Below are 26,364 nucleotides of genomic sequence, written 5' to 3'. Positions count from 1 at the left end.
CTCAATTCCCCAAATGTGCTGGTCCCTGCTCGTCACCTCACAGACTCGTCCTCATTCTCTGATCTGGTTTGAACCCCACTTCTTCAGGGCGCGCCCTCCCCACCGCCTGGCTGTGGGGAGACCCTGGCATCTCTGCTCAGCACCCACTGGCTCGCCTCTTCCAAAGTCCTCAGCAGCATCTGCGAGGTGTCTGTTCATTTTCTTGCTTGTTGACGGTCTCTGTTTACTCCCCCCCCCGCCCCACCTCACCCCAAGCCCTAGAGGGCAGGGCTTGTCCATCACGTGACCTCTCCATCCGGCTCAGCAGGGCCACGAAAATATTTTAGTTCCTTTAAAATCTGAAGACAAGACGTGAACCCTCAGCTCGAAGGAAAAGTGTTACTATGTGACACTCATGCATTCATCTTTTTTCCTAACACAGTCATAAACTATCATTTCCGTAACTTCTGGAGGAAGGGGCCCACGGAAGTCAGGGCTCCACTCTGGGGTCAGGTCTCAGCGTGCCTGGCACAGAGCGGTGCTCAGTAACTGTCTGAGGACTAATTCATCTGTGCTGCAGGCTTCGGTTTCCCGAGAAGACAGCTTCCGCTCCCTGCAGTCAGCCCAGGTCTGGCTGGGACGGGGAGGAACCGTGGCTGTAGAAACAACATTGAGGCATCGTTTTCCCAGACAGCCCGAGGAGGGCACGGGCCACTCGCCTCCCTGGGTTCGCAGAGGGCGGGCCACGGGTCCACAGAGAGCCAGCCACGGGCCACTCCCCTCCCTGGGTCCACAGAGGGCGGGCCACGGGCCACTCCCCTCCCTGGGTCCACAGAGAGCCAGCCACGGGCCACTCCCCTCCCTGGGTCCGCAGAGGGCGGGCCATGGGCCACTCCCCTCCCTGGGTCCGAAGAGAGCCGGCCACGGGCCACTCCCCTCCCTGGGTCCGCAGAGAGCCGGCCACGGGCCACTCCCCTCCCTGGGTCCGCAGAGAGCCGGCCACGGGCCACTCCCCTCCCTGGGTCCGCAGAGGGCGGGCCACGGGCCACTCCCCTCCCTGGGTCCGCAGAGAGCCGGCCACGGGCCACTCCCCTCCCTGGGTCCGCAGAGAGCCGGCCACGGGCCACTCCCCTCCCTGGGTCCGCAGAGAGCCGGCCACGGGCCACTCCCCTCCCTGGGTCAGCAGAGAGCCGGCCACGGGCCACTCCCCTCCCTGGGTCCGCAGAGAGCCGGCCACGGGCCACTCCCCTCCCTGGGTCCGCAGAGAGCCGGCCACGGGCCACTCTCCTCCCTGGGTCAGCAGAGGGTGGGCCACGGGCTGGCCACCTTCTCCACACAGTCCTTGTTCTGACACCAGAGCGAGAAACGAGCAAGTGCCTCTCTGTGGCTACTTCTCCAATCATACCCTCCTAGCAACAATGTTACTGGCTCAAAAAGAAGTACCACTTTTCTCACTAAGGTAGGTCATTTAAGAGGCAAGGATATACATTTCCCTATGGGATCTCATAGCCCCCCAACCCCATCCCCACCCCGACTCCCTCCCTGCCTTTTTGTGCTTTGAGCCAAAAACATGTGACCTGGAAACTTTTTTGTCTTAAATGGGCCCTTATGGTTAAAAAAAAAGGTATCTCACTATTCCTGTAAGAACAGGGGTTTTTCAGCAGCCAACAGGACACTGGGCAATGCCCGGGGACCTGCTGGATGGCCATGGCTGGTTGCGCGGGAGCTGCCGGCAACCAGTGGGTGGAGACCAGGGATCCCGCTCACAGTCCCACAGTGCACAGGACGGTTCCCGACAACACAGAATGATCGGGCTCTAATGTCGATGGTGCTGAGGTTGAGACCTCCTGCTCTGGAAGAATCTCAGCTGTGTGTCTTGGGTGAATGACTTGGATAGCTTGGGTCAGGCCCTCCAGAGTGTTGGTTTTATTTATCGGTGTCTTGGCCTCAGGCCTTCTATACACACTGAGTAGAAAAGCAACATGTGGGGTTTGCATGACTGCATCTGAACGGCACTGACGTTGGGGACATTGCCTGGAACCCCAGCCACGCCCCCTCTGCAGATCTCACAAGAATCCCTTAGCTCCCAGTGTCAGAAAACGCTGAGCCGCTTCTGGGACCATTGCAACCTTGTGAACATCGTGAGCCTCAGAGCTGGTGGGTTTCCCTTTTTGCTTTGACTAACAGGAAGCTCAGAGTCCATGTTCAGCCCACCTCTGAGGCCTGGGGAGAGTTCCCTGCGCCACTCTCTTAGTTCTTCGCATGTTTGTCCCAGCCTTGTTTTCCCTCTGATCTATTTTTACCCTATTGTAGCTGACACATTTTTGTAAGCTGCCTCCAATCCTTTTTGGATCAAAGCAGGGCATAAAACCAAAACAAAATTCAGCAGAGCCCTGTGGCCTTGAGGGGTACTTTTTAACATGCCAAGTGTCACTTCAGGGTTGGAGTCCTGCCGGGAAGGCCATTCTCCTGGCTCCTCCTGTCCCCTCCTGTCCCCTCCTGGGAGTGTCGACTTGGACAACAGCTCAGTGAATTAGAGCAACAGGTTTTAGAGGCGAAGCCACCAGCCTCCATCTGCCTGCAAATACCTTCCCTCTCCCCAAAATGTTCTCTCCAGTCTCCCATCTGGCTGCTGGCAGGAGGCCACGGGGCCCAGAAGAGCCTGCAAACGGGAGGCAGGCGAAGTGTCCCGTTTTTATTCCTAACTTTTCTTCTCCGCGTCTCCAACCAAGGTCTGCGGACGAAGGCAGGCACCTTGGGGAGCTGTGTGAAGGCCCAGGTGAGCCAGGGAGGGGTGGGGAGTGCGGCACACACCTGCAGAGGTCACCCCACCCACCCCGCCCACTGGCCACCCCGACAACTACTGCGCACCCGACTCCGTGAGCAGCTGCGCCCCGGACTGTCTGCGGGCTCAAAGCCAGCCCAGTCCCTTACGCAATCTCTGCTCGGCTCCACGCGGGGGACTTTGGCCGGTGCCTTCTCCCAGTCTCCATAAAATGGAGGCAGAGCTGGTGAACCAGACCCTAGAATTTGAAGATCCTAGGGACCCCCTGCCTTTGTGTGTTCTGACACCCTCTCTTCCTTTTGACCACTCTCTTCTGGGGTCATGGGGCCCCAGTGAAGAGGAGGGGGTGGCATGGTGTGGGTGCGAGAACGCAGGTGGTGAGCACCTGGGGGGACCCGCCTGGGCACCAGCAGAAACACAGGCCCGAGGCTGCAGGCTCGAGGGGCAGGGGGCCCAGCCGGAGCCCTGGTTCTGCCCAGCAGTCAGCCAAAGTGACCCTGCGAGGGGCAGGGCCTGTTCTGCCCAGCACACTTGGCCTTGGCACCGCCTGATGGGCCCTTTGGGCAAGTGAATCACAGCAGCTGCTGAGGGGGGCCCGGAGCTCTTAGCACCTCGCTTGCAGCACCAGGAAGCACCTCCTTCCCTGGGCACATCCTGGCCAGCGGGGCTGTCAGCTGGGCATCGCTGGCCCCACCTGGTCATTCTGGGGGTAAAGCATCAGGGTGGGATAGTGGTTGTGAGGAAGGGCCTTGGAACCCATGCCCGGGTCCCTGTCCCCTCCTCCACTGACCAGCCCAGTGGTGCTGGGCCAGTTCCTTCACCTCGAGCTGCCTCAGCGTCCTCACCTGTGAAACGGGATGAAACAAATAGTGTGGGTCTCACAGAGTTGTCACGAGAATTAAGTGAGGCCATTACACAAAAACAGTGCCTGGTACACGGCAGTCCTGATGGCTAAACCCCCGACCACAGCAGCACAGAAAGCAGAGTCCCTTGTGGGTGGGGGAGGGAGATGCCCCGACCAGGGATGGACTAGGGCGGGGCTGATACTAAGGCATCTTGGGGTCATGACTCAGCTCTGCCTGGGCCAGGAGGCTTTGGGGTCCCTTCACATTTTTGGAAATGTTCACTGCGATCTGAATTACAGTGACTGCACCATTACCCAGAAGTAGTTCCTGGCTCCTGCTTGGAGTCGTCGGAGGTAGAGGGGGCCCACAGAACACCTTTAAGGGGAGACGCATTGTGTGAGGCCTTAGGTTTCCCAAGTGAACCTCAGAGACCAACGGAGAGCAAGGCCCCCACCCCCACTCCACCTCCACCCAAGGAAGCTCTGACTCAGCCTGTTACCTGTAGGAGTTCAACATACAACCTTGGTGCAAATACAACTTCTGGTAAAAAGTTGAAAATCACGGAGCTAGCGCCAAATTTTTGAAGACGGAGAAACAGCAGCTGTCCAGGGAGGGAAAAGGACTGGCCCAGGGCCACACAGCAAACCGATGACAGCTGGTGCGGCTGGGCTCATCCTGCCTGGTTACCCCGCGTGTCGGGTGGGCCTGCCGAGGCCCCAGCCAGAGTTCATGCTGCTGGAGGGTTGAGCTAGACCTCTCCCAAGGCCCCGGTCTTCCTGAATGGCTGGGCTTCTCCACCACGTCAAACGGCAGGTCTGGGGCTCGGGGGGGCGGGCTTCTCCCAGACCCTCAAGAAGTCTGGAATGCGGGGTGGGGGAAGCATAGCCCTCACTCAGGTGTTTCTCCTCACCTGCCTGGGCCTCATTCCACATTGTTTTCCTCTCTGCAGTGGCCGAGGGCTCCTGTGGGCCGGGGATGTGCCCCAGCCCCCCAGTCCCCCAGCCCCTCGGGGCCACCATGTGGTCTGTTCCTAACTCTGGTTTTAGCCACGTCCCTCGTTAGCTCTAATGAGCCAGTCTAGTGACACCAGGACATTTTAATCATGCTTCTAACTGCTTCCCAGGATGAGTGCGGCCCAAGTTCTCTGTGGATGCTGGGGAGGGACAGGGTCCCCAGGAGCGCGGCCACGCGTGCAGGAAGGCGTTCGGGGCCCAGCGAGCAGAGCCAGCCCTGCCCAGGCAGATATTCTCTTCTCTACGCCTCAGCCGGGGGCGAGGTGGGCGTCAGGAAGGGAAGGTGGTGACGCAGGACATGGGCGGGGGAGTCACCAGGTCCCCACCCAGGGCAGACACACCCCTGACCTCACTTTCCCGAGCAATGAAGCTCCCAGGTGTGCGTGGGGGTGAGGTCCAGGTGTTCCGAACCAGTGATGTTCTCCCTCTACTACTCGGTGATTTGGAGAAAGTGGCCATGAGGCCTCTCGGCACATAACTGGGGGACCTCAGTGGGCCGTGAGGCTGAACGCAAACGTACCCCCTGAAAGGTGATGTCCCAGGTCAAAGAGTAAAAGGCACCTGCTGTGTCCTGGTGGCGACATCCCAGGGCAGCTGGGACACCGAAGCCCCAGAGCCCCCGAGGCAGGGGGTGCAGAGCCAGGCAGGAGGCGAGGGCCCCAAAGGGATATGAGAGGAAAGGCCCCCCCCGGCCCCTGAGGGCCCCGAGGCAGGGCAGCCCCGGCCCCCAATCCACCCACCACGTCCTGGAATGACCCTTCCCAGAAGCAGAGACAAACATCAGACATGCTACAGGGCTTTTTTTAATGTTGTCTCACTGTTTTAACAATTTCATGAAAAAAATATACAGTTCAGAATCCGGAACTGACCACCGCCCGGGTGGGTGTCAAGGGCAGCGGGCAGGGGCTGCTCTCCTGGAAGCCGAGCCCCGTGGGGTGCTGGGACCAGGAACTAAGCTAGTGTCTGAGTCAGGCTCTGGCAGAAAATGGGAGGCTGGAGCGGCCACGCCCACCCGCCGGGCTGGATCCGGCCCCTCCCCCTGGCTCTGGCCCCTGGCTCCGGGGCCAGGAGGAGGTGGGTCAGCCTGTTCCCAGGACAGAACAATCACCAGTTGACCCTGGGCTCACACCCAGGCTCCTACTCAATCCCTGTGGGCTGGGTTATAGGACCTAGGCTGAAATTTGAATTTCAGGAGGACAAGAGATAATGTTTTCATTTAAGTGTGTCAGAACATCTGGCATGGGGACATCCTCCCACTGAAAACTTCTCCTTCTGTTTTGTGGAAAAGTCTGGCAACCCTGTACCGAGACCCCCAGGACCCTTGCCTCAGAAGTCCAGGAGGGAGCAGGCACAGGGGCCTGGGGAGAGGAGGAGGCAGTGAGGGGGCCTGGGAGGTGAGGAGGTTGAATAACAGTCCCCCCCCCCAAAAAAAAGCTTTTATCCCCCATAGGAATGATATATTACTTTAAAAAAGTCATTTTTCAGAAATATTCTACACTGGACGCCTTCAGCTGTTAATAGCTACGGTGGAGGTGTACATACAGGCAGACACCACCCCATCCGATTCTAAATAAAGTTTGGAAGCACCTAGTATAAAGGTGTCTAGAAGGAGCCGATGTGCCCCTGGCCACAGGCCTACAGGCTGCTCTCCATACGGCTCTAGAAAGATTTAAACATAACAAGACAGAACAAGCAAGCCCACAGGGGCTGAGCCACTACAGTCTGTTCCTAGTGTCATCCGGCTAGGGCCCCTTCCTAAAAATAGGGGCCCCTGGGGAAGGGGCCTCGTTTAGTGTTCAGTCTGGCTTGACTCCAAAGGGCTCCAGGCTTCCTGTTCAGGAGCCAAAGGGGGGGGCACATGCCCACCCCATTCTTCCCGTGACACACATTCACCCAGGGAAGTCACTGCCTGCCAGGTCAGCAGAAACACAGGAGAGAAAAGGGGAGCGGCTGTCCTTCGCCCCGGCCTCGAGGTCGCCCCCGAGCTGACCTGCGGGAGGCCAGGCAGGAGCTCGGGCTGACATCTGACATCCGCTTGAGGCCCCGTGGAGAAAAGGAAATCAATTCCCACTGTAAGAACATAGCCCCGTCCTACAGAGCTCAGGGAGGCCAGGGTGTGTGACAGAGTGAGGCACGCAGCCGGCACCCAGGCCAGCTCCGAGTCCTCCAGGGGCCCCAGGCTCAGCCAGTGCCCCTCAGCCACCAGGTCCAGGGTCTGTGGACGCCGCCAGGCTCTTGGTGGCCCCTGACGGGAAGGAGAAGGGGGAGGTGGGCTGGGAGCAAGGAGCCCAAGCCAAGAGCGGGAGCCCCACCTCCTCCTGCCTCACACTCGGATCTCATCCTCCTCCTCCTCATCCATGAAGGTGAACTCCTTGTCGGGCTGCCTGGACAGAGTGGCCCGGGCCCGGTCTGGCCCCCGGAAGGCAGGGCTGCGCTCCTCCAGGACGCCGGAGGTGCAGCTGGACAGGGAGCTGCTGTCCCGAGTGGTGTGGCTCCCCGTGCTGCGGGCAGAGCCGGGACTGGGGGCCACCGCGGCCCACGCCTCGTCCTGCGGAGCCTGGGACAGCGGGGGTGAGTCCTGGCCAGCCTTGCCTTCCTGCCTGGCCAGCGGAGGGGCCCCCGACCCCGCAGGGGGAGCCTTGGGGAGACTGCCTGGGTCCTCGTCGCCCTCGTAACCACCATTCTCTTCCTCTGGCTCCCACTCCTCCTTGTCCATGATGCTCAGGACGTCTCCCAGCATGGAGGGCCCCAGGTCAATGTGGAAGGACATGATGGACTCCGCATGCTTCAGCCCGAAGCTGGCCTTGGGCATGATGGGCAGATCCGTCAGGTCCCCGAAGGCCTGCTCGTCGAGGAGGGGGTCGAGGCAGCGGGGGGCCGTGGCCCCATTCCGCCGGGGCACCTCCTCCACACGGGCCGCCTCCTGGTCGCCCTCCCCGGCACTCGCCTTCTTCACGGGGCTGGACGACAGGCTCTTGGGCAGCTTGCCGGACCCCTTCTCTGCGGCCTCCTTCTCGTTCAGCTGGGGCAGGGACATGGCGTTCTTGACAAACAGGGCCGAGTCCCGCAGCGAGCCCAGCATGTCCCTCTGCTCCTGGTCCCCCCTGGTCACCGACTGCGACCGCTTGCTGCCCCGGAACTTCCGGGACAGGAGGCTGCGTTTGGAGGACGAGGCGGGCGCCTGCTCATCCAGGGGCTCGCCCTCCAGCTCGCCAGCCTTGCTGTTGAGGAAGGAGGTGTCCCCAAAGGCGTCCCCCGCCCGGCCCACGTGCATGGTGTGGCGGAAGTCGCCCAGCGGAGCACTGATCATCTCGGCCGTGAGGTCCACGCGGGAACGGCGCTTGGAGTGCACCGAGCTGGACACCAGCTGCTTGAGGATGGGCATCGTGCCCTCGGGGAAGGGAGGCCACTGAGGCCGCAGGCAGCCCGGAGTCAGATGTGAAGTCTGGCGGGTGGAGGGGCGATGAGGACGCGCTCACAGAGCTGCGGGAAGAGAAGGCAGGAAAGGGTTAACCTGGGCTGGCCCGCAGCACTGCCGCCCATCTGCCTCCAGGCTGGTGTTCAAACCCCAGCTCCCAACAGGAAATAATCTGAACCGGGCCAGCCATCCACTGTATCAACCCTGCCTCCTTCCTCACCCACAGGTTCTCGGGTGAGGGGACGACGGCCTTTTGCAAATCGGTGCGGAGTTCAAGGAGCCAGAGACGCACATTCCCCGAAACTGGGGGGAGAAAGAGATCTTTCTTCTCAAGGACGATAAAGTCTCCCCACCTTCCACACCTCCTCCCACCAGGATGCTGCTGGAGCAAACAGGACCACACTTGAGGACGTGGAGGCCATTCCTCAAGGCAGTATGGGAAAGAGACTGAGCCCAGGGCTTGACTTCACCCCTGTGAACAGCTAGTCTGGAGACAGACATGTGGAAGTTCTTCCTGCTGTCTGACCTCGATCCCTGTGAAGTTAGTGGACACCTCAACCTGAGTCACGGTCCTCACAGGAGGGAGAAGACAGGACGGGCCCCAGGGAGATGCGGCCTGGCATCTCAACCTATGTGGGCGGCCAGGCTCACTTTCTGAATCAGAACTGGGGTGGGGCTGCTGGGATTCACAGAACCAGCTCCCCAGCCTTCCCGTCTTCGTGGGGCGTCCCTTGAATGAAGATCTCGCCTCCAACGTCTCCGTCGCGGGGCCTCGCGCCCTTTGTTGAGAACCTACCCTGCGTCCCTTGGGGAGATCAAGACAGAAGACTCTCTCGATGTCTTTAATCACTCGGGGTATAAAAAAGCAGGACCTAGACCCTAGATGACCTGGGCTCCCTGGCAACGGCAAAGGGCCACCTGAAAGCATGAAGCACCACCCACGCAGCTCCTGGCAAAGGTCAAGGTCAGGTTCGGTGGTGGAGTCAAACCAGGCCCTTTCCCTCAGGAGGGACCGGCCCCAAGTGCTAACCCAGCAGCACAGAGCCGAGCAGCTTGGGGAGAGAGGGGTGCAGACTTAACCAAGCAGAGTGGGCAGGGGGTGGTGCTGGGCCACCAGTCCTGCTAACGGCACCCTCACCGCAGGCCTATCCTTCCGGATGCAAAGCTCAACCTGTGGGTGCCCCACCTGTGTTTCTTCACCCCCCCTCCCCGCTACTGTCCCCAAGCGAGGCCCCTGACATCAGCCCAACAGGTCTTCCTGCTCCCCATGTCCCTTTCTAGCCCTTCTTCACCTTTTAGCTGAAACACCCTTCTCAGACTCCCCAGGGCCAACCCCTGGGTCCGGCCATCAGTCTCCACACACCCACTCAACGCCATCGCTTGCCGCGCCCCCACCCACGCGCTGCCCCTGCCCGATCTCCTCTGCTGGGACACCTGTCCCCTGGCTCACCCGACTTCCTTCAGCACTCGGCAGAGAAGTCACTTCTGGGGGACCGTCCTTAGCCAGGTAGAGTCCTGCCGGCCACCTCCCCGCCCCCAGCACGTCGCTGACCCTCTCCCAGCAGGCACCGTTATACTGTCCCACCCCTGCCGCCGGACTGGGAGCTTCCAGAGGGTTCCGGCAGGCTGCTCACCGCAGAGGCACACCTAGCCGTGCACAGCTGCTCCGTCGCCTCCTCAAGGCCAAGGACAGTGCTGGCTTCATTTCAGCCCAGAGCCCGGCTCCAGGGCTCCCAGCCCGACCTCTCTGTGTCCTCTAACCCCATCCCACGCTCTCCTCCTGGCCCAGCTGCTGACGCCAGTCTCCCGGGCCAGTGAGTACCTCTCCTCCCCGGGGCGGTCACACTGCCTATCACTCCAGCAAACAAAGCTCGCTGGGGTGGGGGGCGGGAGCCAGGCACCAGGCAGACCTGCTGCACAGGTGACCTGGGCCGGCTCCGAGCCAGGTGAGGACCGTCCTGGAAGGCTCTCGCTCCTCACTCCTTCTCCTCCCACCAAACCCTGGGACAAGCAGCTTCATCTCCCGAACCCAAACCCTCCCTCCTGCCCACGCCCTGGGATCTGAACCTCTAAACAAGTAGACAGGAATAGCTAGATCAGGGACTGGCAAACATTTTCTACAGAGGGCCAGATCAAGCTTTCGGCTTTGTTACAGCTATGCAACCGTCTCTGCAGTTTCAAAGCAGCAGCAGACTCCGCGTGAACAAACGGGTGTGGCTGCGTCCCAATAAAACTTTATTTACCAGAACAAGTGATGGGCCGGATATGGTCTGTGGGCCACAGTTTGCTGACTCCTAAATTAGACACATGAAAAGCACTGGCCTTGGGGTCACCCCCTCACCACTGCTGCAGGCCCGGGGTTCTTTCCTCTTCACTCCAGGCCTGTGGGAGGAAGCATCACCCCTCAGTGGCCGGGACCAACAGAGTAGTCCTCTCCACCTCTGGCTGGGGGAGGGCAGAGTCCAGAGAAAGAAACCTGACTGCTCCCTGGGGAAAATTCTAGCACAGCCCTCACGCGGACACTCAGGCAGATCATTCTTCATGGTGGGGGCCGTCCTGCACGTGGTGGGGGCCGTCCTGCACGTGGTGGGGGCCGTCCTGCACGTGGTGGGGGCCGTCCTGCACGTGGTGGGGCCGTCCTGCACGTGGTGGGACGTTAAGCAACATCCCTGGGCTCTACCCCCACGAGATGCCAATAGCCTCTCTTCCTAGAGGTGACAACCAAAAAGTCCCCAGAGATGCCAGCTGTCCCCTGGGGGCACCACACCCCAGGAAGGAAGGGTCAGAACTGTGAGAACAGTGACGTAAATGTCCAAAGTTGTGCAAGGGTTTCAGTGTATCGGCAGGAATCCCCAAACCCAGTAAGCAACATCCCGCCTGTGGTTTCCGATCGTAAGTGCTTGTTAGAGAGAAAGAGAAACCGCAAGCCCAGCTGCCCAGGGCTCAGCAGGGATGGTGCAGACCCCTGTGGCCACCCCCAGGGATGGGGTACCCTGGCCACATGGCCACAGGACAGGAGGGTCCCCACCCTCCCATAAACGCCCCTGGTAGCACGTCAGGGGTAGCCTCTGCAGCAGTGTGACAGGGCCAACAGAGAAATGCCCAGACCAGAGGGGATACCCCGGACCCTGCACAGCCCAGAGGACACAGAAAGGTCTGGCCAGTGCTTGCTCCTGTCTGGGCCGTTCTCCCAGGGGCCGGGAACCAGGCTCTGTGGCTCGTGAAAAACCAAACCATCTTCGATATCGAGCATGAAAAGGGTTCGAGAGCTGGGGCCTAGATGGTCACCCACCTGTCCCCCAGACACGGAGGCGGTGCTGCAGGACCCAGCAGAGAGGCGAGGGCCGGGTCTCCAGGATGCTAGGGCCAGAGGGCACCCTAGACAGGCCAGGCTTGAGGGCTGGTGGGAAACTCACTCAACGGGGCTGTTTGAGGCCCCACAGTGATATCTTCACCTTAAGCTTCTAGCAGAACGATTTGGGGGCGAGGGGATGGACATGGAGTTCACACGCAAGCAGGTGGCCCGGGCCAGTCCGGGGGCCAGTCCAGGAGGCCTGGGCGCCCACCCGGAAGGGGAGCAGAGGCGCTGGGAGGGGAGCAAGGTGCCATGACTCAGCTCCGGGGAAGTGGCTAAAACAGGCGTCAGAGGACAGGGCAGCCTCTCCGCAGAGCCCGTCATGCGTGGGACACCCCCACCCCACCCCGGAAGCCACATTCCCTTTTCTGGGCCGAGCACAGAAAACCGGAGCAGCACCCAGAGCTCTCCGACTCTCCCGGCCTCCTCTACCCCCGGCCCCAGAACATTCCTTCAAGGCAGAAGCAACTGAGGACCAGGCCCCTGGCCGGTCTACTCAACCCACACCCTCGGCTCGGCTCCCACCCGATCCTGGGACTAAGACTCACCCTGGTCTCCAGATCAGCTCGCCCTGCAGCTACTGGGCAGACGGCAGGACAGGCTGGACCAACACTTCCCACGTCCCAGTGGCCTGACCTGGCAGCCCGGCCTGAGCAGGGTGCAGACCTGAGTTGTCCCGGGGCAGCCGAGCAGCCTCCCCCTTTCCAGCTGGCACGCAGCTCCCCCTGTACCACGAGTACACACACTTCCACACCCACTGCACTGCGCGGCCGCCCCTCCACGGGTCCCCAGGCTGCGCTAACCATCCAGCAGTACTGGCCAAGCAACACGGCCGGACAGACGGCGGCGGCGGGCACGGCTCCACTCGTGGCCGGGAATGACCGCAAGAGGATCCCGCGGCCATCACCCTTTCTCTCCGGCTCTCTCTACTGCACACCCACCCACGTTCCCATGCTCTGCTGGGCCCTGGGGACAGAGCGGTGCAAACACAGGGCGCCACACCCCTGCCCTGCCGGCACACTCGCAGGGTGAGCGTGGGTGGGTGCTGGGCCAGGCTGTAAACAGGCAAATAAAACAATGCCTCGAAGTCCTCACTGTCAAGGGGGACACAAGGTGATTCGAGGGAGAGTCGAAGGGACACTGTGAGCTGAGAACTGGACGGCCAGGAGGGACCAGGCACACCGAGAGTGTTCCAGACAAAGACCCAGGGGTAGGGACCAGCTTGTGATGTTTGAGGACCAGACTGCGGGAAACCCAGGGCCCAGGTCACCCAGGGCCTTCTCCGCAAGACCAGATAGGCGTCTGGACGGCGGCCCAGGTGCACGGGGCAAGCGGTGACAGTTTCTAAGCAGGCACGTCATCTAGTCTTCATATTTGGACATTCCCATGGCTGCTGGCATTGGAGGCATGGAGGGAATTCAGGGCAAAGAGGAAAGGGGCCAGGATACGGGCGTCACGAAGGAGCCGGACAGAGGGGCCTCATTCAGGGCACTTTTTTTTTTTAACCCAAGGACATCTCTGCATTTATCTCGAGACTCAGCGGGAGGGGGAGAGAGAGAGAAACATCGATGTGAGAGACACATCAAGTGGCCACCATCCACACGACCCCAACCAGGGCCAGGGGCAAGCTGCAACCGAGGTACATGCCCTTAGCGGGAACCGAACCCGGGTCTCTCTGGTCTGTGGGCCGACGCTCCAAACCGGCCAGGGCACAGGGCACATTTTGAAGGCAGAGACACCAGGAGCTGCTGAGGGCCCAGATGCTGGAGGAGAGAAAGGACAGAATCCAAGGGGAACCCAGGTGTCCTTTTCCAGTGATGGGTCTCATCCAGTGGACCATGGACCCTTCTCCCGGGACACGACCAACATGGCACCACTAGGTAGAACTGAACTGTGACAGAACGGGGCAGGCACCCTGCTACAATGTCTCAGCTGGAACAAACTGTCGCACAGGCCACGACCCTCTAGCAGGCAGGCACTCGGGCTCTTGTCCCCAGAGGAAAATCGGTGCTTTCTGGAAGGCTCACCAGCCTTATCCGGTGAAGATAAGATGTCCCAGGGCAGGCGGAAGACGTGTTCCGACAGCAGACACGCCAGTGGGCAGGCGCAAACGGCGAGCACCACGGTGCCCTGACCCACGGCGCCAGACCTCGCCAGAGGGACCCCAGGGGGCTGTGGTTTCAGCCGACTGTACGCAGAACCTTTCCGCTCCCCGAGCACGCAGCCCTCGTGTCTGAGCGTCTGTCTGCACCAGGAGGTTAAAGAAGCGTTCTCTTAAAACTGTCTGAGCCTGAACAGCGTCGGCTTGGCTCAGCGGTTAGAGCGTCGGCCTGCGGTCCAGAGAGACCCGGGTTCGGTTCCCGCTAAGGGCACGTACCTCGGTTGCAGTTTGTCCTGGCCCCGGTTGGGTCGTGCAGGAGGCAGCCACGCGATGTGTCCCTTTCACGTCGATGTTTCTCTCTCTCTCTCCCTCCCACTCTATATGAACAAAAAGTGGAAAAATGTCCTTGGATGAGGATTAAAAAATAGTAATAATAAAATAGTAATAATAAAAATAGTAATAATAAAAATAAAATAAAATTATCTGAGCACTGAACAGTGCCAATTTAAATAAAAAAAGGAGGAGCCCAGGACGGGCACATGAACGATCACCATTCTAACTCCTGTACCACCTTAAACCACCTGGGTGTGGAGCGACCATGCTCTCAGAGACAGAGACTAAATAAGGGACTTGTCCTGGGTCACGGATGGAAGCCAAGACCGTATTCCCATACCAGCCGCTCTAGCCACGCAAACAGTCACAGCACATAAAAAACAGAGAACGTGTAATTTATGTGTGTGTACACGCACACATACACGTTTGTTTTTATAAGTTTTATATGTGTATTATCAATCCATGCATCGATTAATACGTTTTAGTTTCCTTTTTAAAAAAAATTTAAAACAATACACGTGTCTTCTTCCCACGTCCCAGTGGATTTTCTTGTGCACCTTTGGGGCGTTCATTACCGCACCCACTGTGTCATGTGACTCCCCCCGAGGCGTCCACGATGTCTACAGCGTTAGATTCCCGAGACGGAGACGGGGACACGCTGGAGACGTCCTCGCCAAAGGTCGTGGAGCTGTCGAGTGACCCGGGTGCAATGGAACCCAGGTCTCCCACCTCCCAGTCGGAAGGTCTTTCCCAGATGACCCCGGGGCTGACTCACTGCAGGGCCCCATCTTGCCCATAATCAGTGTTAGAAAGGGCAGGGGGAAGGACCCCCTCCACCAAGCGGCAGGTACGAGGTGCACCAGGCTGGGAGAAAGGGTCGCAACCCTGGACCAAGAGCTGCTCAAAGTCAAAACAATCCCAGGATGGGGTGGTCTTGTGGTACCAGCAACTATGACGAATTCTTTAACTAATGGCTTTTGCCCTGGCCAGTTTGGCTTAGCGGTAGAGCATTGGCCAGCAGACCAATGAGACCCGGGTTCGATTCTGGTCAAGGGCATGTACCTTGGTTACTGTTTGTCACTGACCCGGTCGGGGTCGCGCAGGAGGCAACCAGTCGATGCGTCTCTCTCATATCAATGTTTCTTTCTCTCTCTCCCCCTCCCTTCCTCTCTCCTAATCTGTCTAAAGATAAATGGAAAAATATCTTCGGGAGAGGATAAAGAATAATAATAATAGTAATAATGGCTTTCAAATGCGTGTGACTCAGCATCCCACACAGGAGGAAACCTACCCCAGATTGGACACAACCTAATATCCAACACAAAGGGAAACGCTGAGGAGTCTACACAGGCACAGAAATGGGGGCCGTGTCGGGGGAAGGCTTCCCGACAGCACCGAGTGGAGGAGGAAAGGTGCACAGCCAGCACCTGCTCACATGCAGGGGTCCAGCGCCTCACAAACCTGCTCAACGAAGCCTTAAAGGGCGCCAGAGAGATTCAGTCGTTTGGTCAGGCTGGAGAGGAAGACAGGCTTTCGAAAAAGACGTTGCCTTTAATGGGGTAGTACTATTGTAATAACTTTTAAATCCCAAGGCATCAAAGGCTTAAGGAAAAGTCTTCTAATTTCAAAACCAGCTTAGAACTACCCAGTTCTCAGGGCTCAGTACAAGGCACCGCGCGGGGGCTGGGTAAGAACGGGTCAAGGCCCACCCTCTCATTGGGAAAAATCGCCCATTGATGTCTGTTCTCTCTCTCCCTCTCTCCGCCAGAATCGCCCCCTGCCCCAAGCTGGACATGTTTATTAGGTTCTCCTTTTATTCTAAATAGTCTGGGAGGAGAAAGCAGGCAGTCTATAACCTGGTGTCAGGGAAAACAGGGAGCTTAGGACACCCCCAAAAGAACTCGCTCCCCAGCAGCTGCTTCCTGATCTTGAGCCGCATCAGCTGAGCAGGAGATGAGAGATAACAACCCACCCCCACTCCACCCCCACCCCCGGAGATTGGCCACTTTCCAGTGACACTGAAGCTCTAAGCTGGAGGCCAGCCTCCCACTCGGTGACCCTGCAGTACGATCCTGTCCGAGACCCGAGCAGGTGAAGGTTCTGCCTTTGCAGCCCCTACAGCCTTGGCTCAGGTCTTCGACGGCTGCAGGGAGCAGGGCAGAGGAGAGAGGGTGGGGGGGTCACACTGGGACAGCCAGTTCCCCGGTGCTGCAGCCATTGCAGGCAACCCAGCCAAGTACAGAGGCAGCTGCCCACCGGGCACTGTGCTGGGACACCATAAATGCAGGCCCTCATTTCACAGAAAGGGAAACTGAGGCTCAGATGGAGTGATTTCCCTCGCTCACTCTCACAGCTACTAAAGGGTCTTTGAGCCCCATTCTGTCGGACCTTGAAACATGACTTTCTGTATGAGGTCACCCATGCTCTAGCCTATTCGATGGCCACTGTTGAGGATGTGCACATAAGAGGGCGGGGTGTGCCTGGCATGGCTGATGGGCCCCTCCTGACCTGGATCTCATTCCAGCTTCCTGCACAGAGGAGCCTCCCAAAGTTCTGCACGAGGCCACACGTCCAGTGTTTTCCACACCTGCTCCAATCCCCAACCCGTGTTACCTGGTACTTCCAAGCCGCCAAAAAGACCCAAACCTCTAGCCAAAGTCTCTTCCTAAAATCTCCAAACCTGGTACCCTGTGCGCCCCCTCCCCCCCCCCGCCTGCCAATCCAGACCAGGCCCACTGGCCCAAGGGTGCCACTCTCTCGGGCACAGCCCATTTCCTGGAGATAAACAAACATCTCTGCTTTGGTCCCTCTTCCTGGAAGAAAAGGAAAGTGACCAAGGCCCGGTTTTCACTACGTGCTTCTCAGCGCGGCCATCACACGCCCCCAGCATCCCGCTGGGAGACCGCGGGGCGGGTGGAGACCCGGGCACCAGGACACTAGGCTCTTGTCCGCACGGCTCACAGGGTGAACTGCACGGGGAGGACAGAACCGGCCCAGGCCAGCCACCGCCCTCTCTGCCGCCTCCCCAGGGGTTATTCAATAATTTACTCCTACACTGTGCAGTATGGCAGCCTCGGCCTTAGGTGTCTACGGAGCACTTGAAATGTGGCGAGTCCACACCGACCCGCGCTGCAGGGTGCACACTGGACCTCAAAGACTTTGAACAAAAAAGACACTGTGAAACGGCTCATTCACCTTTCCATACGGATTACACGTTGAGGTGATCGTATCTGGAATACAGTGGGTTACATAAAATGTTAACGTCACCTGTTTCCCTTTACTTTTTACTTAATTTATTTTTATTTTTTTCATCCTCACCCGAGGACATTTTTCCATTTTTTGTTCAGACAGAGTGGGAGGGAGTGAGAGGGAGAGAAACATCGATGTGAAAGGGACACATCGAGTGGCTGCCTCCCGCACAACCCAACCAGGGCCGGGGACAAACTGCAACCGAGGCACATGCCCTTAGAGGGAACCGAACCCGGGTCTCTCTGGACCGAAGGCCAACGCTCTAACCGTTGAGCCAGACTGGCTAGGGCTCCCTTTACTTTTTAAATCGTAGCTGTTAACAATGACAGTTACGCACGGGCTTGCAGATGCTTCGACGAGAGCGCCGATTCAGACACCTTCCCACCTTCCGCTGCAGATGAATGAATAAAGCCAACCATTGTTTACAATGGGCGAAAATATGAACATGTTAGTAAATCATGTTACAGTATTTTAGATTAAATCCTAATGGCCTCAGTTTTACATCCAGCGGGCCAGGGATGAATGCTAGGTTGTTTCGGTTTTGTCTGAACTCTAAATAAAGTATCCTTCCAGTTCCTCTGCATAAGTCGTTAACTGTTTCCGGAGGCTGCAGACTTCTGAGCATAAAATTACTGTGTTTCTTCTTGTGAGCTTGTTCTCCAGAAGGTTGTATGAGTTACAGTCTCACCAACATGGGATGGTGGAACTAGAAACAAAACAGTCACCGCACCCCTTACTTGCAGCCAGCATTTCTTTGATTACTAATGAAGGGGTCAAGCACTTTCAAATTTGTAGTATTGGCTTCTGTATCTTTTCCCTTGTCAATTGCTTGTTAAAGCCTGTTACTCCTTTTTCTCAGGGAGGGGGCTTCATGTTTTCTTTTTTTTTTTAATCCTCACCCAAGGAAGGATATTTTTCCATCGATTTTCAAATAAAGTGGAAGGGAGGGACAGAGAAAGAGAGAAACACCAGTTTGTTGCCCCCAGCAAAACCCTGACCAGGGCCAGGGATCGAACTGCAACCGAGGTACATGCCCTTGACCGGAATCAAACCCACAACTCTTTGGTCCGTGGGCCGACACTGTAACCGCTGAGCCAAACTGGCCAGGGCTTCTTCACCTTTTCCAATGGACTTGTATGGGAGAGATACATAGATCGGATGCCTTCCATATGTGCCCCAACCGGGGACTGAACCTGCAACTCAGGAGTGTGCCCTGACCTGGAACTGAGCATGCAACCTTTTGGTGCACGGGATGACATTCCAACCAACTGAGCCACACCAGCCAGCACCAGGTATTTCAGTTTTTGACCATCATATTTTACAAAGATGTGTGCAAACTTATCACCCACCTGCTCACAGTGTGGTGATGTGGTTGTTTTCTTTCCCTGAGAGTGCTTATTAAATTTACAGGGTCAAATCTGTTTTGTGGTTTCTGGCTTTAATACCTTGAAACAAAGACACACCTACTCCCAAATTTATAAAAATATTCACTTTTAAAACTATTAGGTAATTAAAAACTACTCACAGAAAAAAAAATCTGGAAGGAAATACACCAAACTAGAGATGCTTGTGGCTAGCAAAATTGTGTCCTTTAAAATGTAACAATAAAGTAATGTTACCAATTCGTTACAGACTTCTTATATGAGTTAAGCATCAAATGCTACCTTCATTGGAGGTCAAATTCTTTATATAGTCCAGACCCATGCATGGGTCTATTCCAGACTCCTCTTTCTGTTCATTCCTATACCAGCTCTTTATTGTCTCTCTGTAAAATGTTTTGAGTTATCTAGTAGGGTAAGATCCCACCTTTAAAGTTTCTCTAAAATTTTCTTGGCTCTACTAACGTGTTAGTCTTCCAGATGGACTTTAGAAACATTGCATTAAGTTCCAAAAGCAATCCTGTTGGGATTACATTGAATTGAGAGGAAACAATAAATTAAATTGGGAAGAACTGGCTTTATCACAACATCAAGTCCTCATGGTCATCTATTCAGACATTCCCCATTAAATTTTGTGGGTTTTCCTCCTTCGAGTCTTACACATTTCTTGTCATGTTTATTCTGGATGATTTTATGGTCTCTTGTGAATGGATTTTGCATAGTGTGTGTGTGTGTGTGTGTGTGTGTGTGTGTGTGTGTATATATATATTTAATAGCTTCCTTATTAAACTTATACTGTCTTATACAGTCTAATCAACATTTTTTTTTATCCTCACCCGAGGATGTGTTTTCCTTGATTTTAGAGAGAGGGGAAGGGAGAGAGAAAAACACGGATGTGAGAGAGAAACATTGATCGGTTGCCTCATGAATGCACCCTGACCAGGGACTGAACCCAAAACCTGGGTCTGTGCCCCAAGCAGGAATCAAACTCGTGATCTTCCGGTGTACCAGAGGACACTCCAACCAATTGAGCCACACTGGCCAGGGCTCTAATCAACTTTATGACTGAATCTTTTGAGCTTTGCTTCATTGGCAACTAATAATAATTCTTCCTCTTCCACTCCTCATTCTTACATTGTTATATTTGCTACAATTCCTGATACAATGTTGAATAACACTACTGACATGAAACATCTCTAGAGGTTCCTGGCATCTGCAGTTATGATCTCAACCTCAGTCTTCAGTACAGTAGGCACTAGCCACATGGGGCTGTTGGGGTACTTGGAAATGTAGCTAGTGAGACTAAGGAACTCAATTTTTAAGTTTTACTCGCTTTAAATGTAAAAACTGATGCTTGATATAGTAAATGGAATTCCTAAGTGTATTTAAAACAACTTGAGTATGTGAATCTACTTTTTCAACCGTACACTTTAGGAAATCCTAATTCTGACTGAGTGTGAAATTCAGCATCCAAATTGAGTTGTGGTATGGGTATAAAATACACACTAGATTCTGAAGACTTTGTATGAAGAGATCATGTAAAATACCGTACTAATATTTTTCTGATTACACGGTGCAATAACACCACTTTGGATATACTAGGTTAAATAACACATTAAAATGAATCTCGCCTGCCTTTGGTTTTTAAAATGTGGTACCAGAGCTGTGGAATAGTACCTCCCAGTGTGGGCTCTGAGAGCTATCTAGACTGGGTGCTGCGGAACCCTCCCTGGGAAACGGCATCCTGGACCCTTCCCAAGGACCCCTTCCCCCACCCCAACCCAGCGCCAGGGAGGAAGTATGAGAAAGGGAACTAAGTCATTGAGCTTTTACTCTGCACTAAGCTTTATTTTTATTAAACCGCCTTTTAAAAAATGTTACTAGTAATAAATACACCGCCTTGACATTTAAAAGACTTCGTCTCGTCTTTGTCCCCCAGAACTGGTCCCATCAACCTCCTGGCGTTATGCCATCACCCCCATCCCGCACACGCGAAAACGGAGCTTAGGTTTAAATGATTTGCCCAAATCACAGGGCTGCTACTGACAGAGCAGAGGGGAGTCCAGGTCTGCCTGATTCTGACCCTGGGCCTTTGCCACTTTTTCTGAGTCAGGGGTCTGGGGGGGTCCCAAGCACCGTGGGGCCCAGGCTGAGGGCTGATGAGGGTTATAGATATATGAACACCCCGAGGAACGCGTAGTTTTGCACAGACTTTCAGGTTCAAGCCTCTCTCGTCTGGTCAGCCCATTGCCCACCATTCCAGGGAAAGTACAGATAAATCCTGGGAAATACAGCCCCACCCCCACCCCCATAGAGCACTCCTGGTCCTTCTGGGCTGGGAACAGGCAGGCCACGGTCCCCACTCTGCTCCTTCCCCCCAGAGCCAAGGGCTGTGGGCCTGGGGAGGGAAGGCAGAAGGGGGGGCCCTCCTCACCATCTGGGAGTGGGCTTGGGAAGGGAGGGGAGGGGAGGGAAGGGGAGGGAAGGGAAGGGAGGGGAAGGGCAAGGAGTGAGCCTTGACCTGGGAGTGACAGGAAGCAACAAATCAGGAGTCAAGCTAACGAGGAGCCTACGAGGAGCCTATGAGGAGCCGAGCCCTCAGTGATTCAAGGACACTTGCAACTTTGCTTGTTTACAGGGCTCTTCCTGGAGAGGTGCCCCCCCCAAGCCTGCCCTGAAAAAGCACCAGAGGCAGAGCCAGGAGAGGGAAGGGGTGCCTGGCCCCCCATCCCAGGCAGCCAGGCCTCCCTCATCTGGGCGTGGCCCTGGCTCCCGCTCCTGCCAGGGCCTCAGAAGGAAGCGGCTGGGCTTGACATTGGATCCGCAGGCCTGGTTTGGTTTCACTTCGCTTCTTGCTTCTCCCTCCAGAGATCAGAGCGCTCAGCTGAGGAGTGGGGACTGAAAGGACACTCTGGGTCACCAGAGGGAGCTGCGTGACCGGGACTCACTCCAGGGCAGGCGGTAGATCCGTGTGGGTCCTGCCACAGCACGTGGGGGTGGGGTGGAGAGCACAGACCCAGACTTGCCCCCACACTCGGGTGACAGGAGCTGGCGCAGCCACACTGGGCAAGGTACTTGTGCCTCAGTTTCCTCATTAGCTTTCAAAGATCCCACCATGGATGGCTTAACCTTACTGTGAGGGTTCAATAAGCTACCGTACAGAAAGCCCTGAGCTCTCGGGCGCAGGGCGCGCACCCTCGTGTGTCTGCTGCGCTGTGTGGGGCACCGGCACGCGTTCTGCCCTCTGCAGGTGCCCTCTGCCTACCCCTTGAAAAGTAGGAGGAAAATTCCAGCATCCCCAGTGAACACTCTGGCCACTCTCACACCTAAGTTCAAAGAGGACATGTTATTAACCTGGGACACACACCTCCAGGGTTGCCCAAGGACACCTAAGCCAAAGGCTCCAAGGCTGACCCCTTTCCAAGTCTGTGGGGGTCCCCAGGGTGCAACTGTGATGCTGGTGTGTATATGTGTGTGTGCGTGTGTGTGTGTGTGTGTATGTGTGTGCGCGCGTGCGCTCCAAGCTTCTGAAGCCCAGGTCCAGACTACAGTCCCCACCAGCTGGGGGGCAAGCAGCCTGAGACTGGGTGTCTCCCCCTCTGGCTTCCCTCCTCCCCTCTCCACTTTTCGCCTCCACGATGCAGGACGAAGGAGCCTGGCTTCCTGCGGACAGGACTTAATCCCTGTCTGACTTCAGTTTGAACAGAGGAAATGAGGTGCAGATGAGGAGGGCCCTGGTTGCTACCAGCAGCAAATAATGCACGAAATCTCAGCATGATCACCCCCCCCAATAAAATACAGCCTGGTCCCGTGGGCCTAAGCGGATTTCCATCAGAGGTGTCCATGAATCATGCCGCCAGCCCTGAGGAGACTCCCTGTGCTCGCCGCCTCTCTACTCCCAGTATTTCACCGAGCCGTAAACCCCACGGGGCGTGGCGGGGACACCAGGCCCTTTGGATGCTTCAGGACTGAGGGGACAGTCTAAGGAGCAGAGAGGGGATGCACTGAGCAGGAAGCCGAGGGTGAAGAGGAAGGGGGCACAGGGAGCAGAGCTGGAACACAGCCTGGCTTCGCTGTCACTGGGAGCTCGCCGACCAAGTTCAGCTGCCACGAGACCCGCATGGGCAGAGGTTGAAGGGGAACCCGGACTCTCCCACACTACCCTCACCTGACCCAAAAGGAAGACCCTTCCTCCTCTCTGGAGGCTAAGTGAGACCGCCAGTGCCCCCGTTCCCACAAAGGAGGGCTCTGGATACCAGGGCTGCCACCCTGGCCTGGGGCCCGAGCTGCCAGTGGGCAGTGCCTGGGGGTCTGTGCACCATAAAGGAAGGAAGCTCAAGGCTCTGAAAGAGGCATTTTTCAAGATGGGGCTTTGAGGACACAGCGAACGGGAATGTTGGAGACTAAAGGCTAAGCTTCCTTCACAACACACTGCAAGCAGAGAGGACCATGTCCAGCTACACAGGAGCCCCTCCCAGCACGACCACCCAGTCCCTGTCCAAAGACAGCCCAGGCCTACCCTCCCTGGTGCACCCGGAAGTCCTGGCTGGAGCTGACCCTCTGCCAGAATCCAGGGTTTGGTGGAAAAGCCTCCAGGTCCACAGGTCAGAAGACCTGAGCTGGGGTCAGGTTCTCAGCTTCCAGGACAAGGTTGCTCAACCCCTCTCCCTCCGCCCCCAAGCTTATCTCTGGCATCAACCCAGATCCTGTTCCTCCAAGGGACAGGCTCCTCCCTCCCCCACAGGGACCAGCTCCTGGGAGCTGTGGAACGTCCTGCCAAAGGAGGCCAGAGTCACTGCCCACAGCAATCCTGGGTGCTCTGGCCTCTGAGCCCTCCACTCCCAACCAATCCAAACTGAGGGGGAGGGAGACAGATTGAGGCTGCTAACACCTTGCCTGCCACACCTAGGCACAGCCTGTCCTGGCCACAGAAATCAATCAGCCACTCCAAAGGTGGAGGGGGTTGGACGGCCTGAACCGAGCCAACCGCCCTTCTGGGAAGGCTCCGGACTCCTAAAGAAGGATCTGGATGCTCCTCCCAGGTCGGCTTTGGCCTGTACTCCCTCTGCCCCATTTGGTAGATCAGACTCATCTGCTTGGGTCTCCCTGGCTGGGTCTGGGCATCAGTGTGTGGATGTAAGAGAGAAATGAGGGGGGAAAGGTGGACATCCCAGAAAATGGAAGAAACGCTCAAGGTAGAGGCCTCAGCTAGAAAGTGTAACAAACAGAGCACTCGGCCACCAGTGACCAGGGGCCTGTGAATTCAGAGAGAACAGAGGGGCTGGGGCTCACCCCAAACTGCCAACTCCTGGGAGCAGGCTCATTTTATCTTGCTGGCCCCCTCCCAGGAACCCCAGGAAGACCAGAATGAGCCTGAGTATCTCCCAAGGTTCCCCAAAACCCTCGTGGGAAGGAGCAGCTGTCTTCAAGGAGTGGAGGGGTGAAGTCCAAGTTGGGAGATAAACCACTCTAATCTATTGGGTCACATGTTCGTTCACACAGGGCACCCCCACACTCAGCAGGGTCCTAGCTACCCCACGAGTGGCCTGCATGCAGATGCCTTCTTTATTGCTTCGGGAGCCCTGGGGCCACGGAGAGGTCTGGCTGGGCCCAGCCTGGCTTCCCTGAACTCCCGTTTTGGGGGAAATCCACAGCGCGGCTCTCTCGCTTCCTTTGTGCCCTGTTCTTTGTTCTCTTTAAAATTCAGTCCACCCTGCCGGTGGTCCCCTCCTCCACCCCAGCCTCAGAAAGGGGCGGAGGCGTGGGGAGTTATTAGAAACCCAGACTGTGCAAAGTTGCTTTGCGGGAGGCCCTCCTGCAACGCGGCCCCTCATTGTTTACGATGCTGGATGGGGAAAGCTTTCTCCGGTCCAGATGGCTCCTGGGGGTAAGGATGACGGACCCCGAGCCCTCTAGAGAGAGGCAGGGGCTTCACAGCTCAGGGACCCTTTCTCCATTCAGCTGCTCAAATACAAGGGCAAAGAGTGGGCAGCGCGGACGCCATCGGGGGCCGTGGGAGCCGGTCAGATTGCAAGGGGAGACAAGGAAAGAAAAAGCATTGTATTTCCCCTCCATTCTTCCAGGGAGAGAAAGAAAACTTCCACAAGCTCAGGCTGCAGTACCTCATGGGGAAACACAAGAAATCTGGTTTGAGTTAGCAGAGAGCTAACCCCTCCCCCAGTCTCACGCACAGCCCGGGCTTCGGCTGGGTCCTCTCCCAGGAAGCCCGCCCAGCCTCAGCCCTCCAGCCCCCCAGCCCCCCAGCCCCCCAGCCCCCCGCTCCCGGTTCCCGCCCAGCTCTCTCGGCCCGGGGTGGTCACCGGCGGCGGCCCAACGCACAGGACAGCTGGTGGGGGACGCAGCGGGGCAGGGGGCAGTTCTGTACTCCCGGCGGGGGCGCTCCACCAAGGGGGCGGAGCCGGAGCCGGCCGGTCGAGCTCCGACGCCCTAAGCGGGAGATTAAATCATTAACTCCCAGCTCCCGGCCCGAGGCCACGCCAGAGCTCTCCGGCCCGGGTTGCCGGCGCGCCGGTCCCACGCGTGGGTCCCACCGCAGGCTCCCCAGGGCCGCCCGCGCGGCGGGCCCCACCCCGCCAGCCTCCCGGTCTCCCAGCGGAGGCGGGCGCGGTGGAATCCGGGCGGGGAAGGAAGGGCTCGTCCGTGAAGGAGGCGGGGGTGGGACGCAGGAGAGTATTTCCTTGGCCATTCCCTTCCGAGCAGCTCCTTCCCTCTTTTCCTCAGCCCAGGAACACAGGGTGGCGTGTGCTGCAGTGTGTGTACGAGAGCGAGAGCGCGTGTACACGCCTCGGCCACGACAGGCGAATACTCGGGTTTTTATTCTCGGAGAACTCCGTGCGCGCACACACGCCCCCCTCGGGGACACGGCAGGCTGCGCCCGCGGACGCCGGTGCCGACACACACCCCACTCCCGGGCGGCGGGCGGACCTTCAGGCGCGGGCCCCCGTCTCACCCCACCCTCACCCCACCCCCACCCCACCCCACCCCAGCAGCGCTCTGGCCGGGCCGGGAGCCCCGGTCTGGGGAGAGGAAATTGATTCCGAGCGAGAATTTGCCCGGCTCTCTGCCACCCCCGCCTCCCCAAACACCGCTCTGCTCGGACACGGGCACGGCTTCCGGCCCCGGCCCCGGCCCGGACTCCAACCCTGCCACCCGCGGACGGGAGTGGAGAGACCCCGCGGCGCGGAGGAAGGGGGTCTCGGTGCCCTGGTCCCCGCCCCACGGCCCCTATCGCGGCTTTTTCAATCCGTTCTGCCTCCCTAGGAGGGCTCGAGCCCCCCCAAACCGAGCCCCCCGGGCCTCGCAAGGCGCAGGTGTCTGTCACAGGCGCCTACCTGGGTCCCCAGAGACGCGGACGGCGGGCGGGCACCGCTGTGCTCTCCGCTGGGTGGGCTCCGTGCGGCGCCGGGGCGAGCGGCCCATGTCAGCGCCGGCGCCTGTTTCCCTCTCTCGGCTCCCAGGGCTGGAGCCGCCGGGACACTCCCCTTCCAGGCCCCGCCCGCACCTCCTCCCCCGAACCCCTCCGCGCTGACATCACGGCGCCGCCGCAGCCAATGACCGCTGGGAACCTCGGCCCGGCCGCTCGGCCTCCACGGTTCAAATCTGTGAGCCGAGACTTTCGGAGCTGAACGCGGTGGCCCAGGCTAGGGCCGGGCTGGGGGTGGGGGAGGACTCCGGGGCGCCCCCGCCTCGAAGCGCTCCCGACCCAGCACCCCCTGGGGCCCTGGGGCCAGGGGCGCGACTCTCCCCGGGGGGCCCAACGCGAGGTACTCCCGAGGCTCTTCCCTTTCGGAACAGTGATCAGACACCAGTACCCCCACCTCTCGCCCCGACCCGTACCGACGGGAAGTGGGAGCCGGAGGCGGGGGTCGGCGCCATCTGGGCCAGGG

At 57.9% G+C, this 26,364-nt stretch overlaps 1 protein-coding gene across 2 annotated transcripts; it reads right to left on the bottom strand.

Annotated features, from left to right (window-relative positions):
* Positions 1-5,420: 5,420 nt before the first annotated feature.
* On the bottom strand, positions 5,421-25,891 carry CDC42EP4 (CDC42 effector protein 4). 2 transcript variants are annotated; one of them, XM_036269609.1, is made up of 2 exons: positions 25,810-25,891; positions 5,421-8,105 (listed from the first exon to the last, which is right to left on the bottom strand). In XM_036269609.1, the coding sequence occupies exon 2, from the start codon at positions 8,005-8,007 to the stop codon at positions 6,946-6,948; it is 1,062 nt and encodes a 353-aa protein (XP_036125502.1). In that variant the 5' UTR covers positions 8,008-8,105; positions 25,810-25,891; the 3' UTR covers positions 5,421-6,945. The 2 variants fall into 2 exon arrangements, with proteins under 2 accessions (XP_036125502.1, XP_036125504.1); XM_036269611.1 differs by lacking the exon at positions 25,810-25,891 and adding an exon at positions 14,387-14,451.
* Positions 25,892-26,364: the final 473 nt, after the last annotated feature.

The sequence above is a fragment of the Molossus molossus genome, unplaced genomic scaffold (genome assembly GCF_014108415.1).
Source record: "Molossus molossus isolate mMolMol1 unplaced genomic scaffold, mMolMol1.p scaffold_m16_p_19, whole genome shotgun sequence".
NCBI lineage: Eukaryota > Metazoa > Chordata > Mammalia > Chiroptera > Molossidae > Molossus > Molossus molossus.
The sequence above is the reverse complement of the archived record's forward strand: the minus strand, read 5'-3'. Positions and strand labels throughout refer to the sequence as shown.

Coding starts and splice junctions, on each gene's coding strand:
- CDC42EP4 (XM_036269609.1), bottom strand. CDS start 8,007: ATGCCCATCCTCAAGCAGCTGGTGTCCAGCTCGGTGCACTCCAAGCGC.